At 34.7% G+C, this 14,216-nt stretch overlaps 1 protein-coding gene across 1 annotated transcript in view; it reads right to left on the reverse strand.

Moving 5' to 3' along the window:
• Nucleotides 1–285: 285 nt before the first annotated feature.
• PRIM2 (DNA primase subunit 2) overlaps nucleotides 286–14,216 on the reverse strand; it is an 89,344-nt gene continuing 75,413 nt past the window's right edge. The window contains exons 10-13 of the mRNA XM_053938383.1: nucleotides 12,988–13,114; nucleotides 12,072–12,154; nucleotides 5,376–5,444; nucleotides 286–867 (exon numbers count right to left, since the gene is read on the reverse strand). Coding sequence (XP_053794358.1) covers nucleotides 640–867; nucleotides 5,376–5,444; nucleotides 12,072–12,154; nucleotides 12,988–13,114 — 507 coding nt within the window. The 3' untranslated portion in view covers nucleotides 286–639. The remainder of the gene's footprint in view (nucleotides 868–5,375; nucleotides 5,445–12,071; nucleotides 12,155–12,987; nucleotides 13,115–14,216) is intronic.

Genomic DNA, 14,216 nt, shown 5'->3' on the forward strand with positions numbered 1-14,216 from the left:
ATATGCTAATAAGCTTTTAGCTTCTTCATGATAGATCAGTTGGTAGAATATCTTTTATTACTTTCTTACATACAGGTGTCTAAACTCTGATTATGTTCTCTTCCAAGTATCAAAACCAGCTCTCTAAATTTAGTGCCAAGGTACAAATTAGGAAGCTGATTTCCCTCAGCTCCTCAGATAGAAGAGACAGACAGACTCCTCCAAAGAGTAATTTTGGTTGTAAGAACTCCTACTTAATTACCATCCCAATATAGCTAAAAAGAAAATACAAAAAACTTCTGCTTTGCAATTTTTTTATTAAGATGATACATAGAAAAGTGATCACAAAAGGGGATAAAAAAATTTGAACTTTTTGAAGAAAACAAAAAAAGGGTAAGTCATACAAATATTACCTAGTAATTATGAAGAAAGTTTCATTTCCCATCCTTAAACACACCCTATCAAACAGTTTCCTAAAGCAATAAGAATAAATACTGGATGCAATTACAGCTTCAATATTTATCTATTGCTTTTTCAGCCTTCTCAAAGCACTAAATGCTTCTGTCTTCAGTGGTGAAGTGCATATTCGTACAGGGACAAATCCAGCTAGAGAAGGGAAATAATAAAAGAAAGAAAAAATAACACAAATAACACAGCTGCTTAGTCTTCAGTGAAGTATGCTTCCAGTCCTTCCAGTTCTGTATCAGCTTTTGCATTTGAAGAGGTGGGAGTAGAACTTGAATTTATGCTTTCCTGACTATTATTTTTTTGTTGAAAGTTTCCCGAGTTATTGAATTCCTTCTTTGGTTCTCTACCACCACTTAACAGCTTCTGACTCTCTGTAAAGTACTGATTAGGATGATTCAAAGAGAATCCAATGTCATCCACCTGCACACAAAAGGAAAGGAACATCAAGTTATTACACTTATTTCTAAAACTCATCTTTTTCATATTCAAAAACAGATTAATTAACAATTTAATAAGTTCCAATTTTGTTGAAGAAAATGTCATTGGTTTGTAAATAATGTTTCAGTAAATGTTAGCATAACACAAATCTACTTTCATCAGAAATTTTCTTCCTTCATTGCAGAAATAAAGTAACTTTGGCATATTCAAACATTATTTCACACTGTCAGTAAAGAAAAATAACACCCCAAAGCATCTAAAAACACATAAGTAAAATGGCATCTCTTTAGAGATGTAGAACTATTGAACCTACACCTTAAAATGGACTTTCACCATCCAAAAGAGGGAGTGAGAGAAGTCTAGAGTGCAAATGAGAGTGAAAAATACTGCTAGAAATTGTAGCAACTGCACAGTATAAATCTAGATCTTAAGTATCAGTGTGAAAATGGAAAAGGGTAGCTTCATGTCTTTCCCTGGTTTCCCCAGAAGGCACAAATGCAATATTTATAAGGGAGCGAGCTAAGACAGAAGCCCCAAAGATCAAATTTATCCTTGCTCCATCAGTGCCACCATCAGCATCCTGACTCTAGATGCACAACCAGTACCTCAGAACATTTAGTCTTCAGTGCAAAAAATACAGAAAACTAGCAGCAGATTTGCATTACTACTTTTTACTTAGCAGATGCATTCTTTCAGCTCTGGAATTGTTTGATAAATGAACATTCGATTAATGCTTATCAAATATTTCAAATCAAGAAAGGTTTCAGCTTTAAAAGGAAGCTATTCTGATGTAATGACCAAGAACCAGAGTTATAACTTTTGTATTTCTTTTGGGAGGCTCAGAAGTTGGAAATGCTTACTTTAAAAGATGCTTTAAAAGGCAACCTGCACCTTTCACCTGCCTGTCAGTTCATGTGAATTCTAGAAGCATTTTTAAAAAAACACTGCTCTTAAAATACATTGGAAGTCTTACCAAACATGGGGTACAACACACCACGGAAGAGTAAGAGTAAATTACCTGTAAATTTCTGCTCCCACTACATTCCTTTCTTCCCTGAAGGGAGTGGCCAATTCAGGCATAATAAGCAACTCTGCACACACACTGAATCTCCTAAGGACATACTGTGGCTAATTTAATATGCCAAACCCCATCAATTTAAATTTCAGCTGCTTGTGAATAATCATAAAGCAGAGGATCAGTGTGTGCTCTAAATGGATCCCTGATTAAATGCATTACCACTGCCGAGCTTAGCTGCATTACAAAATGGTGACATGGATAACAAAATCTAATTGAGATTTTGATTTGGCAAGTGCAGTCAGTGACCTTGCTTGAAAAATCTTAAAAGTAACAGTCCTAGCACTCTAATTTGGCATTCAAACGCATAACAAAAAAAAAAAAAAAAAAAAAAAATCCTAACCCAAAGTCATCACTGAATTTGATTTTAGTCTTATTTGGATGAGTTTCATCCAGCCAACTTTCATCCATGCTCCAATTTTCATTACATGGGAACTAAATTACTTCGTTACATGAAAAAAGGTTAAGAAGAAGTGATATAGTGAAAAACTGGCTTTCCTTTTAGAACCTCTTAATGAGCTCTAGTTTTTTTAACCTTAAAATCTCAGTTCTCTTCAGACCAGTTTAAGAGTCACTGTGTAACTCCTAATTTTATTCTAAACTCTTCTCTCCCCAGCAGTCTGGAAAAAGCTGTAGAAACAGCTTATTGTATGAATGGAGCCTACAACCATATTTTCAGAGATGATTGATGGTATTTGTAAGTTTTAATTTGTGGGTTTTTAAAAGTTATTTACAGGTAGCTAGTTGAAATTGTTGTATGATTCCATGTACCATTTTTTCCTTTTCAAACTTGAATGCTACTTAAATAAAACTCTATCAGATGAAGTTTAGACAACTCTTAATTAAAAGGATTCCATCCATTCAAACCATCAGGTTTTTGTGAGAACCTTAAAAGAAAAGGAGGAAGATTTTTTTATCATCTTCATTTGTGATATAGTGATATAGAAAGAATTCTGTTCTCTGTAATTTTCAACAGGGTACAGTAAGCATTTCTTTGTATAAAAATATTCTACTCTGGCTGGAAATTCACAAGATATTTGAACACAAAAATGGAAGTAGTTTTTTACATTAGACTGCTCATACAACTTTTATGCAAGTTATACAAAGTTTTTAAGTAATACAGATCAAAGCACATTAATTTTAAAAGCCTCATCATTAACTTAGTTGTAAGTTAGCTGAGACTTACTACGAGAAATAGAGAAAGTAGATTTCTCTAACAGCTTTGCCAATGCACTGTTAAATCTATCTGGAATCCACCATACCCATATAAAAATGTATTTTCTGTGCAGTCAAAACTTTAAGCTTTTAACATGCAAAAGCTTTAAAACTTTAAGCTTTTAACCAAGCAAAAAGACCTGGCACTTCAGACACAACTGTATAATCCATCTAAGTAGGTGATACTAACACAAGACTTTTTTTGGATTCAGCACATGTTGCACATACTGACTCTCATACAAACTCCAGTTTAATATTCCTGCTATAGCAAATATTGTTTTGAAAATCCTGAAATAATCATTTTGAAGCTATAACATCTTTGGGCTTTAACCAAGAACTTTTAAAACGGCAGCTGATAATGGCACAGCTGATATTAGAGAAAAAACACGTGGAGCAATCATGCTGCTACAGCTTTCCCTTGGTGCACTTAGTGAAGAGTTAAATAGGCTACGTGTATCTTTAACAAGTCTCTGTTACAAAGTCATTCATAGTCAATCTTACCCACATACACACCATAACTTTTAAGAAGTGCAGGCAACACCAACAGCTCTTCCCAATAAAATTGGTAAAATTTTTACATAATTTAGAATTCTGCATGTGAGCAAGTCCACTACTTCCATGAAAATTTTATTTAAGATTGTTCCCCTACTCAAAGAAGCAATCAGTTATGCTAATTGATTCTTCTGAAATTTCCTTCAATGAAGAACTCTGCTAGTGATATACAGGAAAGCAAAGGTTTGATTGCAAGTAAAGGTCACCTGCTTCAAAGACACATCTTTTACCTCTGCATAGAAAAAAAAAAAAATTAATAAAGCACATAATTGTAGACTAGAAAAATCAGTCCAAGCAGGCTGGTAACAACTTGAGCAGTTAAATTCTGTAATAAAATTGTCATCATAAGCATGTGCCATTCAAACTACAGTGTCTGTGTGTTTTGCTTTCTCTCACTGAAATAATATCAGGAGCAAAGCAGAAAGATGATTGTGAGTGCAAGCAGAAAAGATGTTTATATTACAAAAAAATTGATAAAAAATAATGCTTTTCTGGAATTCCTACAGAAGAAAGACAGCTTTCCTAAAATGCATAGTAGTGATTTATCTTTTGATGAATGTTGACCTTGGGGTCTGTAGTCATCTTGAGAAAATATTATTTCTACTGACATGAGCTTACACAGAGCAAGTGTTACCTAAATTTAAAATTGTATATTATTTTGAATTTCCTTCCAGATTATTAGACCTGTTCTCACATTTTCTAAGACCATAAGACAAAGTGTTCCTCTCAAAATACAGCTGCCAAAACAACACTGAACACAGGCTCAGGGTACACCTTTGCTATACATTCATACATGACTGCTGGAAATATATAAACAGTTCCACTTAAGTCAATTGTGAAAACTGGTAAGAACAAAAAGTCAGTGGTAAATGCCTCTGGGTGAGTCATCTAATCCTCATCCATATCCTTAGTAAGGCTGTTCCATAGTCTGCAGTTAGAAAGAGATGCTTCCATTTTTTGGTTTGTGAAGAGAGGGAGTTTTTTTGATGACAAGGAATCTTGAAGCAGTGCAAAAGCTGGTTCTTTGAATCAAGAAATCACACAGGAGATGAAGTGTGGCCATTTGTTATCTTAAAAATTTTTGGAGAAAATTTTAAGATAACTTTGCTTCCAATTAAGCAAATGGGAAAGATTTGAAAATGTTCATATGTTCATCTTGATTTAAAAAATAATCACACATGACTACAAATGTGAAAAAATACCAAATAAAAATTAACAAAAGGTACCATGAAAATGCTGGGAGATTAAATTAAGAGGTTTTAGATACTTTCCCTTTATTTTTTTAGGTGTATCTAAACTCATCAAACTTGCTCATTGTATTAAAGCCTACAAATTTGATTAAAAGCAGGATATTGAAAAAGCTAAATGACTTGAAATAGGTTAGATTCAACAATATTGACCTTTTCAGGAAGACAGCATAATATTTTGCAACAACTTGTAATATTGAGGGTATTAATAATGTCAGTATATAAATGCAGAAAATTACGAATTAATATTTGAAATTACTGAAAAGATAACTAACAAGGCAAAACAGCTAATGATGGATGGGCAAACTGAAAATAGTCTCTGGGCTTCATTCATGATTTCCAAGGCCTTCCTCAAGACAAAGGAGGTGATAACAGCTGAACAAAGAGTAGGAGCTACTCACATCATGCGTGAGCTCGAAGTACTTCTGACAGGCCAGCTGGTAATGCATGCCCTTCACCAGCTCCAGGACCTGCACGGGGAGAGCAACGAGACAGACTCACAAGCAGCACACATTCAACTTCCTGATGCTTTCAACAAAAAGGTATTCCTTCAGCCTTCTACAACAGCTCATGGACATTTGCAGCACACGAAACCTGTGAGTCCTGCAAATAACTGACAACATTTTAAAATGCCCCGGCTATGTTAAAAACAAGATAAAACCACAGGAAGGTACGCCCAACCCTTAAAATGTAATTTCAATACTCTTAACTTCAAGAATAAGTTGAATCTATAGTTTGGTAATATCATTGTGACAGTTATTGTCAAACTATCATATTGCAACATCTCTTCTATAATTGCTGACATAAATCTAGGAATTCAAGTGGTTGAAGCATGAAGCAATCAAGGACATGATTTGTATTTTTATTTTCCACATTACCAGTTCATGCAGATGCGCAGCAAAATACTACTGTGCTCCCATCAAGAAAATTTAATGCAAATCCTTTAGACAAGTATCTGTGAGAGGGGAATGCTTTTACCTTCAATCAGATTTGTCCTTTTTGAAATGAAGCTATTTCTAGTCAAGCTCAGCAGAAGATGTGAGTGAATAGGCTGTTTTGAACATGTATTAGGAAAATCATGCCATCTTTTGTAAATACAATTTGCTTTCCAATTCTATTTCAGGTAATCTCTTCTGTGCTGCATGAAGTCCCATTCTTATCACCGGAATGCAATGCTGGTTGAAATATTTTAAAGTTTCATTACCTCCTCCCTCCTTTATATAATCAAAATGTATGCTCTCTCTGCTTATCAAACAGAGAAAATTGCTGGAATTAAGAGATAGCCTCAGTGGAAGGAAAAATAGTTTTCAAGAAATGTTAATTTCAAGCCATTTCCCAAGGTTGACCTTTGTGTCAAACACAACAATATACAGCTTAAATCCCTGCTGTACTCATTATCGGATGGTGCCTTGTATTTATTGACAGACATATAAATAAATTACATTTGCTGAATGGATAAAAACAGCAACACACTGCCAGGAAAGTACTTAGCCCCATTATTTCTCTGTAATAGCCCAGCTGATTACATTTCTATCCCTCTTGCCTCCTCCTGTTAAACCTTCTGTAAAACACAAAGGCCAAGGCCAGCTAGGCAATGAAGTCTGAAATCTGCCACTATCTGTATACATACATATATTTCCATTTTTTCTCCTCTCTCCTTGAAACTGACTGGAAAAATTAGTAGTTAAGGATTCAAAAACCTCATCTATTCTAAACATTTCAATTTCATATTGCCTTACCTTTGCTTGTTTGTTCCTTACAATATAATCTATGCCGTACAAAAGAGCCATCTCTATTTTAAAGAAAATGCTAACCATGTTATATGTACATACTTTCTTAAAAAATATTTTCACCTAATATGGAGTAATTATCAGAAGACCTATTTGTCTGTTGGTTAGTTAAAAAAAAATTCACAATATTATATAATGTATATATAACCTGAATTTTCCAGTTGAAATAAGTCAGCTAATTCAATCTAGTTCATAAATACTTACGATTTTCTCAAAATTCTTCTTTATTTAATCAAGATTATATGTAATAGAATGATATAAATAAATAGTTTTCTAAATTTAGTTGTAAATACATTTTAACTCTTAATCGAGGAAACAAACTCAGATACATACAAATTCTTAGTATAAACCCTAAGAGAAAAAACAAGTTGGTATACATGTAAATTTCAACTGGCCACACCATGGGGGACCAGGTTCCCCTTCTGCACATGTGAAAGGGAGGGGGAATAAGGGGCACATTTAACATATTTGAAGAAGAATATCTTTAGTAGATTAACTTGTTTTATGAGGGAAGAAGTTGCTAAGAGGAAACAAAAAAGGTTAAACACTGCAATAGAACAAAGCCCAGCTAGAAAGAAGTCCTCTGTGTGAGAGAAACGAACAATCCTCTATTAAAACAAAACAGATTTACAATCCCTAATAAATATTATCTTTTCTACATTTCTGTCCATAATGAAAGCAAGCTTGCAGCTGTTTTTCCCTAGTATTTCCCAGAAACAGACCTCCACTCAAAGCTTAATTCCCAGCAGCAATCTTTTGCCTCTACGTACAATAAGCCATTGCTTTATTTTGTAAGCAAAGGTACACACTCAAGGACTTTTCCTGTTAGTCCTTATGTGCCTTTTTCTTCACTGCCATCTGCAACTTGCTTTTCTGATGCTGCTCTACTGACTGCTAATGAGGCTGAGATGATGTTTGGCAGATGTATGCAGCCACCTGCTTTTACAGATCCTCAGCACTCAAAGTAAAGATGTTGCATAGCAGGACAGTTGGGGCTCTATAATTATCCACTGTTATTTTCAACTTACTCAAATTGAGTTTGGGTTTGAGTTTTTTTTACATTGCAGAATTAACTTATCATGAAAACCTTTCTACCATAGACTCAGTTATGTGTGATTAATTTCTGACTTTTCCTGGAAACTTACTTTAGCTGCAAGGGAAAATATTTTTACGGACAGCAATAACATAAAACTTTTTAAATATTAGATCAACAGGGAGAGATGGGTTTTTTCACTGTGGTGTTCTTGTGGTGGGTTTTTCTGCAGGTTTGGCAGTTTTTTGTTTGGTGTTTTGACGGGATTTTTTGTCATTCATAGAAACATACAGCCCTATCAGAGGCCTAAGCACAGACTGGCTTATTTATTTCCATCTCTGTGAAGAATCTCCAACCCACCAAAACACTAAATCTGTTGAAGAATATGACACAAAGTTCAGTGAGTGGCTTAATCAAAACCTTTAATTTAACCCAGTTATAGGGAAAAAACATTTTTAAATTAAGAGAAGAATTCTACTAGAAAGAACAAGCCTTCTTCTGAAGTTATCTGCTGTTCATCGACAGAAGTATTTTTCCCTAAAATGCTTTTATTCCTAATAGAAAAGCAAAAAGAACTAGTCTAGACTGTCTGTTTCTCCTGTTTGTAGAACCAGACATTTTTACTACTTTTTGGTTTTGCTATTGTTATTGACATGATCTGGGAAAAAGGTAATTTCTCCAAGAAAACTTTCTGAAACAAATAATAGATACTTTGAAATAACTAATTCAAAGCCTATAATTTCTATCTCTCTATATGTAAGATGTGCAGGCAACACATTACAGTGCATTTAGTACAGCATCACAACAGATGTATTTATGACAGAATCATAAAATGGTTTGAGTTGGAAGGACCTTAAAGATCATCTAGGTCAGACCCACCTGCCATGGATGGAGACACCTTTCAGTAGACCAGATTGCTCAATGTCCCATCCAACTTGGTCTTGAACACTTCCAGGGATAGGACATCTACAACTTCTCTGGACAACCTGTTCTAGTGACTCACCACTCTCACAGTACAGAACTTCTTCCTTATATCTAATCTAAACCTCCCTCTCTTTCAGTTTGAAGTCATTCCCCCTTGTCCTGTCACTACATGCACTTGTTCAATGCCCCATATGTAAAAACATATCTTAACATATACATTAATCTTTATATTCTTCAAATTGATTAGCTGTTATCAAACCTGATTTCACTAGGATTTTACCTAGTTAGCAGTATATCAGAGAGAGAAATAAAAAATTATACACTATAAATTCAAATGCTATGCACTTACACATCCACACATCAGATGCTCAGCTAATGCTTCTTTCTCCAAGAAGCATTTAAAAAAATGAAAGCTACTATGACAAATATAGGCTAACCTAAGGAAAACGTGAAATTAATACAAATTAAGTAGTTCAGTTATTGGAATAAACATCAGGATTACCTCTCTGCTTATGATAACTAGGGAAGACCTGTAAGTCATCTGCTGTATTACTTTGGACAATTACTTCAGAGATACAATCCTAGACAAGATACAGCCTCAGAAAATCTAGACTGGAACAACAGGTTGGATCCAAATACTTCATAGCAAGCAGATTCACATATTCAAATGCTTTGATCCCTTTTTTCATTACTGACAGTACTACAAAATGAATGTAATGAAAGCAGTCTAATGCTCAGACTGACTGTTGAAGTCACGTGAGGTCTGGCAGCATTTGCTCTTTACCATCATCACATCATCTTTCCCTTTTCACACCCAATCTTGTGAAAAAACCCTTTAGGATGGGGTTTGTTCCTACCAAGCAGCAATCAAATGCTTTATCTGTATTGGAAAAACTCAGAAACTCTTATGAACCTTAAAGGAAAGGGTGCATGTCAAGAGTATGGCCAGCCCCAGAAACAGAAGGCTGAGAACAACACTAAAAAACTGAGCATCTGGGGTAAAACCACAGCCATCAGGGCTAGACACCAACCCCCACTGTGGGTTACATAATAGCCATGAGTAACAAGCTTCAAAGACAAGGAAGGGCCTTGTTTGTGGGTTTGGAGGGAAGACATGGGTACTCTAACCAAAAGATGAAAATCCCAGTGGGAGACCAATTCATCAGTGCATAGCTAAATTCAAAAGAGATGTTTGAAAAATTATGTATCATTGCCAGAATTTTGGAACAGAGCAAGAAACGAGCATAAGAGGTCCTGAGCCCCAGAAAAAACATACCATTTATTGAAATACATAGCTGAAAGGTCAAGCTCTGAACCATTCATTAAAAATAGCTATCTATCAGTTCATAAGGGAGCTCTTGTTGGACCTGGAGTTAACAGGAAATCTAAGAGTCAAAGGGTATGGTTTGAGTGAATGCCAGTCTAGTTACATTGAAAGACTGGTAAACTATCCACCCCTAACATCTATTCACAGAGCTAAAGGAAAAAAAAAAAACATTTCTGATACTCAGCAACCATCATCAAGATCAGAGAAGACTCCTAAAAGCCCTGTCTGGACTGAAGGATCCCGACCTGTTCTTAGTCACACAAACATTAATGGACCATGAAAATGGAGCAAAGGAGAGGCAGCAATAATGACAACTTGGAGACTGATGGCAAGCATTTTTCTTCCTCTTCTCCTACTGGATATCTCAAAGACTGTTTAACGTAAAAGACTGATTTCTCAGAAGCCAGCAGCAGCCAACATTTTATTTTACATTATTTTGTTTTATTTTTATTAGGTTTTGCATGGAGGGTGTATCATTTTGGGGTTTCTTTGATTTAACACTAGGAGTGGACACTGAAGAGCCCTTTACCCTAAATGCACTTAAACACCACAAAAGTCATAGACAGGACAACATCCATTTCTGGGCAAAGAAGATGTTGATGGAGACAGTTTTTCTTAGTCACCTTTGCTAAGAAAATATAAGACTGCTAGTGAATCCAAATTCTATTTTACAAAAAAACCCCAAAAAACCCTAAACACACACACACAAAAATAAAATCACAATTCACATTAAATAAGGAACTACAGTAAATATGAAGATGCTGTCTTACTGTGCAAATTCACTGAAGAAATAACCTCTACAAAATACTACCCACACATACAGCAAGGCATCTAAGCCAGTAAATCCTCACCAATCTTTCCAATGATTAGGAGGATAAAAAATCCCAGACCAGCATCAATTCTTGATATATGTAGATATATATATATATAAGGAAAAACAGACAAAGGAAAATAACTCTAGGGCCTGTCAGATACATAGATGCTTACTGATATGAACCAGAAGAAAACAGGGAAAAAAAAAAAAGAAAAAGGAAAAAACACTCCTACAAAAACGTATGAGTATTTCAAGAATTTGTCAATAATTACTATAGTGAACAATAAACTCTTTAAAACTATTTTCTTTTAATTTTTATCTTAATTAGTCCTTCCAAGGCAGACTGCTTTAAGTGGAACTTTCACATTCTTTTCCATCTGGTACTACAGTCTGTTGATGCCTGACAAACAATGGTGACATTCCACATGAACTAAAGACAACAACTGAAAGCAGATTTTTCCTATGGACCTAAAGCAGGTTCCAGCCAGTTAATACACAGAACTGTTTGGTCTCAGCTTAAATCTCACCAGTATCTCTTCTTTCAATGAAAATGATGACATCCTCTTACTGCCTTAAGCTCTTGCTAGAGAATGCAGTGGGAGACACAGTTCTTCAGGACACATCTCAAAGTTCCAATTCCTACATTGTTTTTACTATATAAGATAGATTTTAGATAAATTTAAGTTTACATTATTTAAAAGCTGATAAAATTTTCTGCTTGATTCCATTAGGTGTTTTATGTGCTTTTGTTGTTCAGAGGAAGTTAGCACAACAGATAATGAGGAATGTATGGGTTTTAGAAGTTTATTACAGAAAAGAATTACATTTGTGTACTGACTACACATTAGTCATCCACCAGTCACTGAATAAAATAAGAATAAAAATTAATTCTCTAAAACACAGCCAGATTCATTTAAATTTCTTTTCTAATCACAGTGCAGTAAAACAAAGTATAAAAAAATTCTGGATTGTATCCACTATTGGAATAAACCTCCTCACAATATTAAACAATAAAAAGTGGTGACAATAATCATCACATCAGTAGGAGCATTGCAGCCAGAAAGCCAAAATTCTGGTATAAAACTTATATAAGAAGAAATATTTCACAATACACAGTGACAAATTGCATGCGGCATTCCTACACAAATAGAAAGTAGAATTGAAAAGCAGTGCCTTATTAATGAAAGTGTCAAGCAAAATATGCCTTACCTGAGCTATTCCACTGGGAGGGATCTTGTATGACTGCAGCTTTTGCTTCAGTAGCTCGGGATCACTGTGGCGGAATGGGCACCCTGACAGTAACAAATAAGCAAGCTCACAAACAAGGCTGTTTACTCAGGAGTTAGTGCAGTAAGGCACTCAAGAGACCAGCTAAGCTGTTCCTAATTGTCTAACAGCTTATTAATAGGAAAGTTAATTACCCATATGTACAATTGCCTTCTTTTTCCTCTAAATAATTACTTTACTGCAGAGTTATCAGGGCACCACAGGCTCAAGAGTCACATAAAATATCCCACCATAAACAGGCCACAATTCTTATTCACTGACAGGAAAAGAGTTTAAGTTAGTTCCTTACTAACAATGACAGTGTTGGTACATTTAATAGCTGTAGAAAAAACCCAAGAAAATAAAAGTAATGAGAGTCAACTGGTCATTAAAAGCACAGTCAGCTGTAAAAATATCACCTTATAAGTAACTTAGAAAGTTCCACCAGCTAAGTGGATTTTTTTTGTCCTAGAGTGAGTTTTGAGACACAACGGAATGAATGACTGAGTATCAGCATAACAACAGTGAAGCAAGTGTAGGTTTTCCATGTTTAGTCATACAGTTGTAGGAAAATACCCTAGCAAACTTCAGACTTCCTGTATGACTGAATTCATATCTCAGAACACCTCTAATTGGTCATTTCTTAAAGCATCTGCACATTTAAAGTCTCCTTGAGCTGTATGTCACAACGTATGTAAAAACAGCAGGTATCAAGTCTGATCTAAAGAGAATAGTTTAAGACCACTATGGTCTGGAAATCAAATACACAATTTAAGAGACTACAGGAGGGAATAACTTATCTAGCCAAGAGATTCTGTTGTTTGTAAATGCTTGGGGTTTTTCCCCTTAAGGAACTCACCATGATAATCCCCTTGACTTGGTGGATTGGACATGATAATCTTCATGCAGCTGTATGGGGTATAATCAGTCCTCTTCCCTTCTTTCCCATAGCTGTGGCGAATGCTGTAAGCATATCCTTTGTCAAACTGAGTAAAAACAGAAGAATAAATTCTTACAGATTGGTCAGTAATTCTATCTTCTCTGCAAATAGAAATACTGAATAACAAAATAAATTTTCCAAACATACTCAAACTGAGGCAAATAAAAACCTAGTTGCTTGCTGCTAGCTTTGAGTTTTATATTACACAAACTCACATTTGTACATAAATGTGCTTTACAGACACAACTCAAGAGAAGTGCCTAACTGCACTGATTTAAGGTCTTTTCAGCTGACTCTGTAATGGCTTTAAAGATAAGCTGATATAAGGATCAAAATTTTGGACCCCACAGTATTTGTAAATGGAGAAAACATGGTAATTTAAAATGTCCATCAATTGATTGCCTGATCAGGGGAAAAAACAAATAGAGATTTCTTTACTCAGGTTCTTGTTCTCCCAAAGTATAATGCTACACCTAGCTTTGCTTCAGCACTGAAGTTCAATTTTTCAGATTCTAAAATGATGTATACTTTGCTTGTATAAAAAGGATTTTCTCTTATGTCTACCAATAGACTACCAACTCCTCTAATAAAATGAAATCTTCTAAAGTATATTGATGTAATCTAACAATTTTCTTTACAGCTGAGAACACAGCTATCAATATATCATTTTAGATAAGTCCTGTGGAAACCATTCAATTACATGAGTTCATGTCATTTTTTACGTGGTAATAGGTCACATAAAATCTGTAGAGGAATCAGATTACTTAATATACAGATTTCATTAAATTGTATTAGTTACTATAAGACATCAAGGAACATTTGTTCAAATAACATACTTCAAGTTCTAAAAACCACAAATATGATAAAATAATGAAGCATCATATTTAGAATTACATTTCTTCAGTCTCTCTTTGCCTCAAAAAAGAGCTATGACAATACATAAAAGGAACAACTCTGCTCTTGCTCAATTCAAAATTATAGCATTAATCTCAAATTCTCCATCTAAATAATAGACAATTCCTATAAGAATTTAAGTTTTCTTCTCAAAAACCATTTTAAATTCATTTTTTACTCCGACTCTGGTATTTTACTAATAGAAGACAATGTAATGTACTGAGAAAAATCATTCAAACATACCACTGCTAACA

Source organism: Vidua chalybeata, chromosome 3, assembly GCF_026979565.1.
Source record: "Vidua chalybeata isolate OUT-0048 chromosome 3, bVidCha1 merged haplotype, whole genome shotgun sequence".
NCBI classification, from domain to species: Eukaryota; Metazoa; Chordata; class Aves; order Passeriformes; family Viduidae; genus Vidua; species Vidua chalybeata.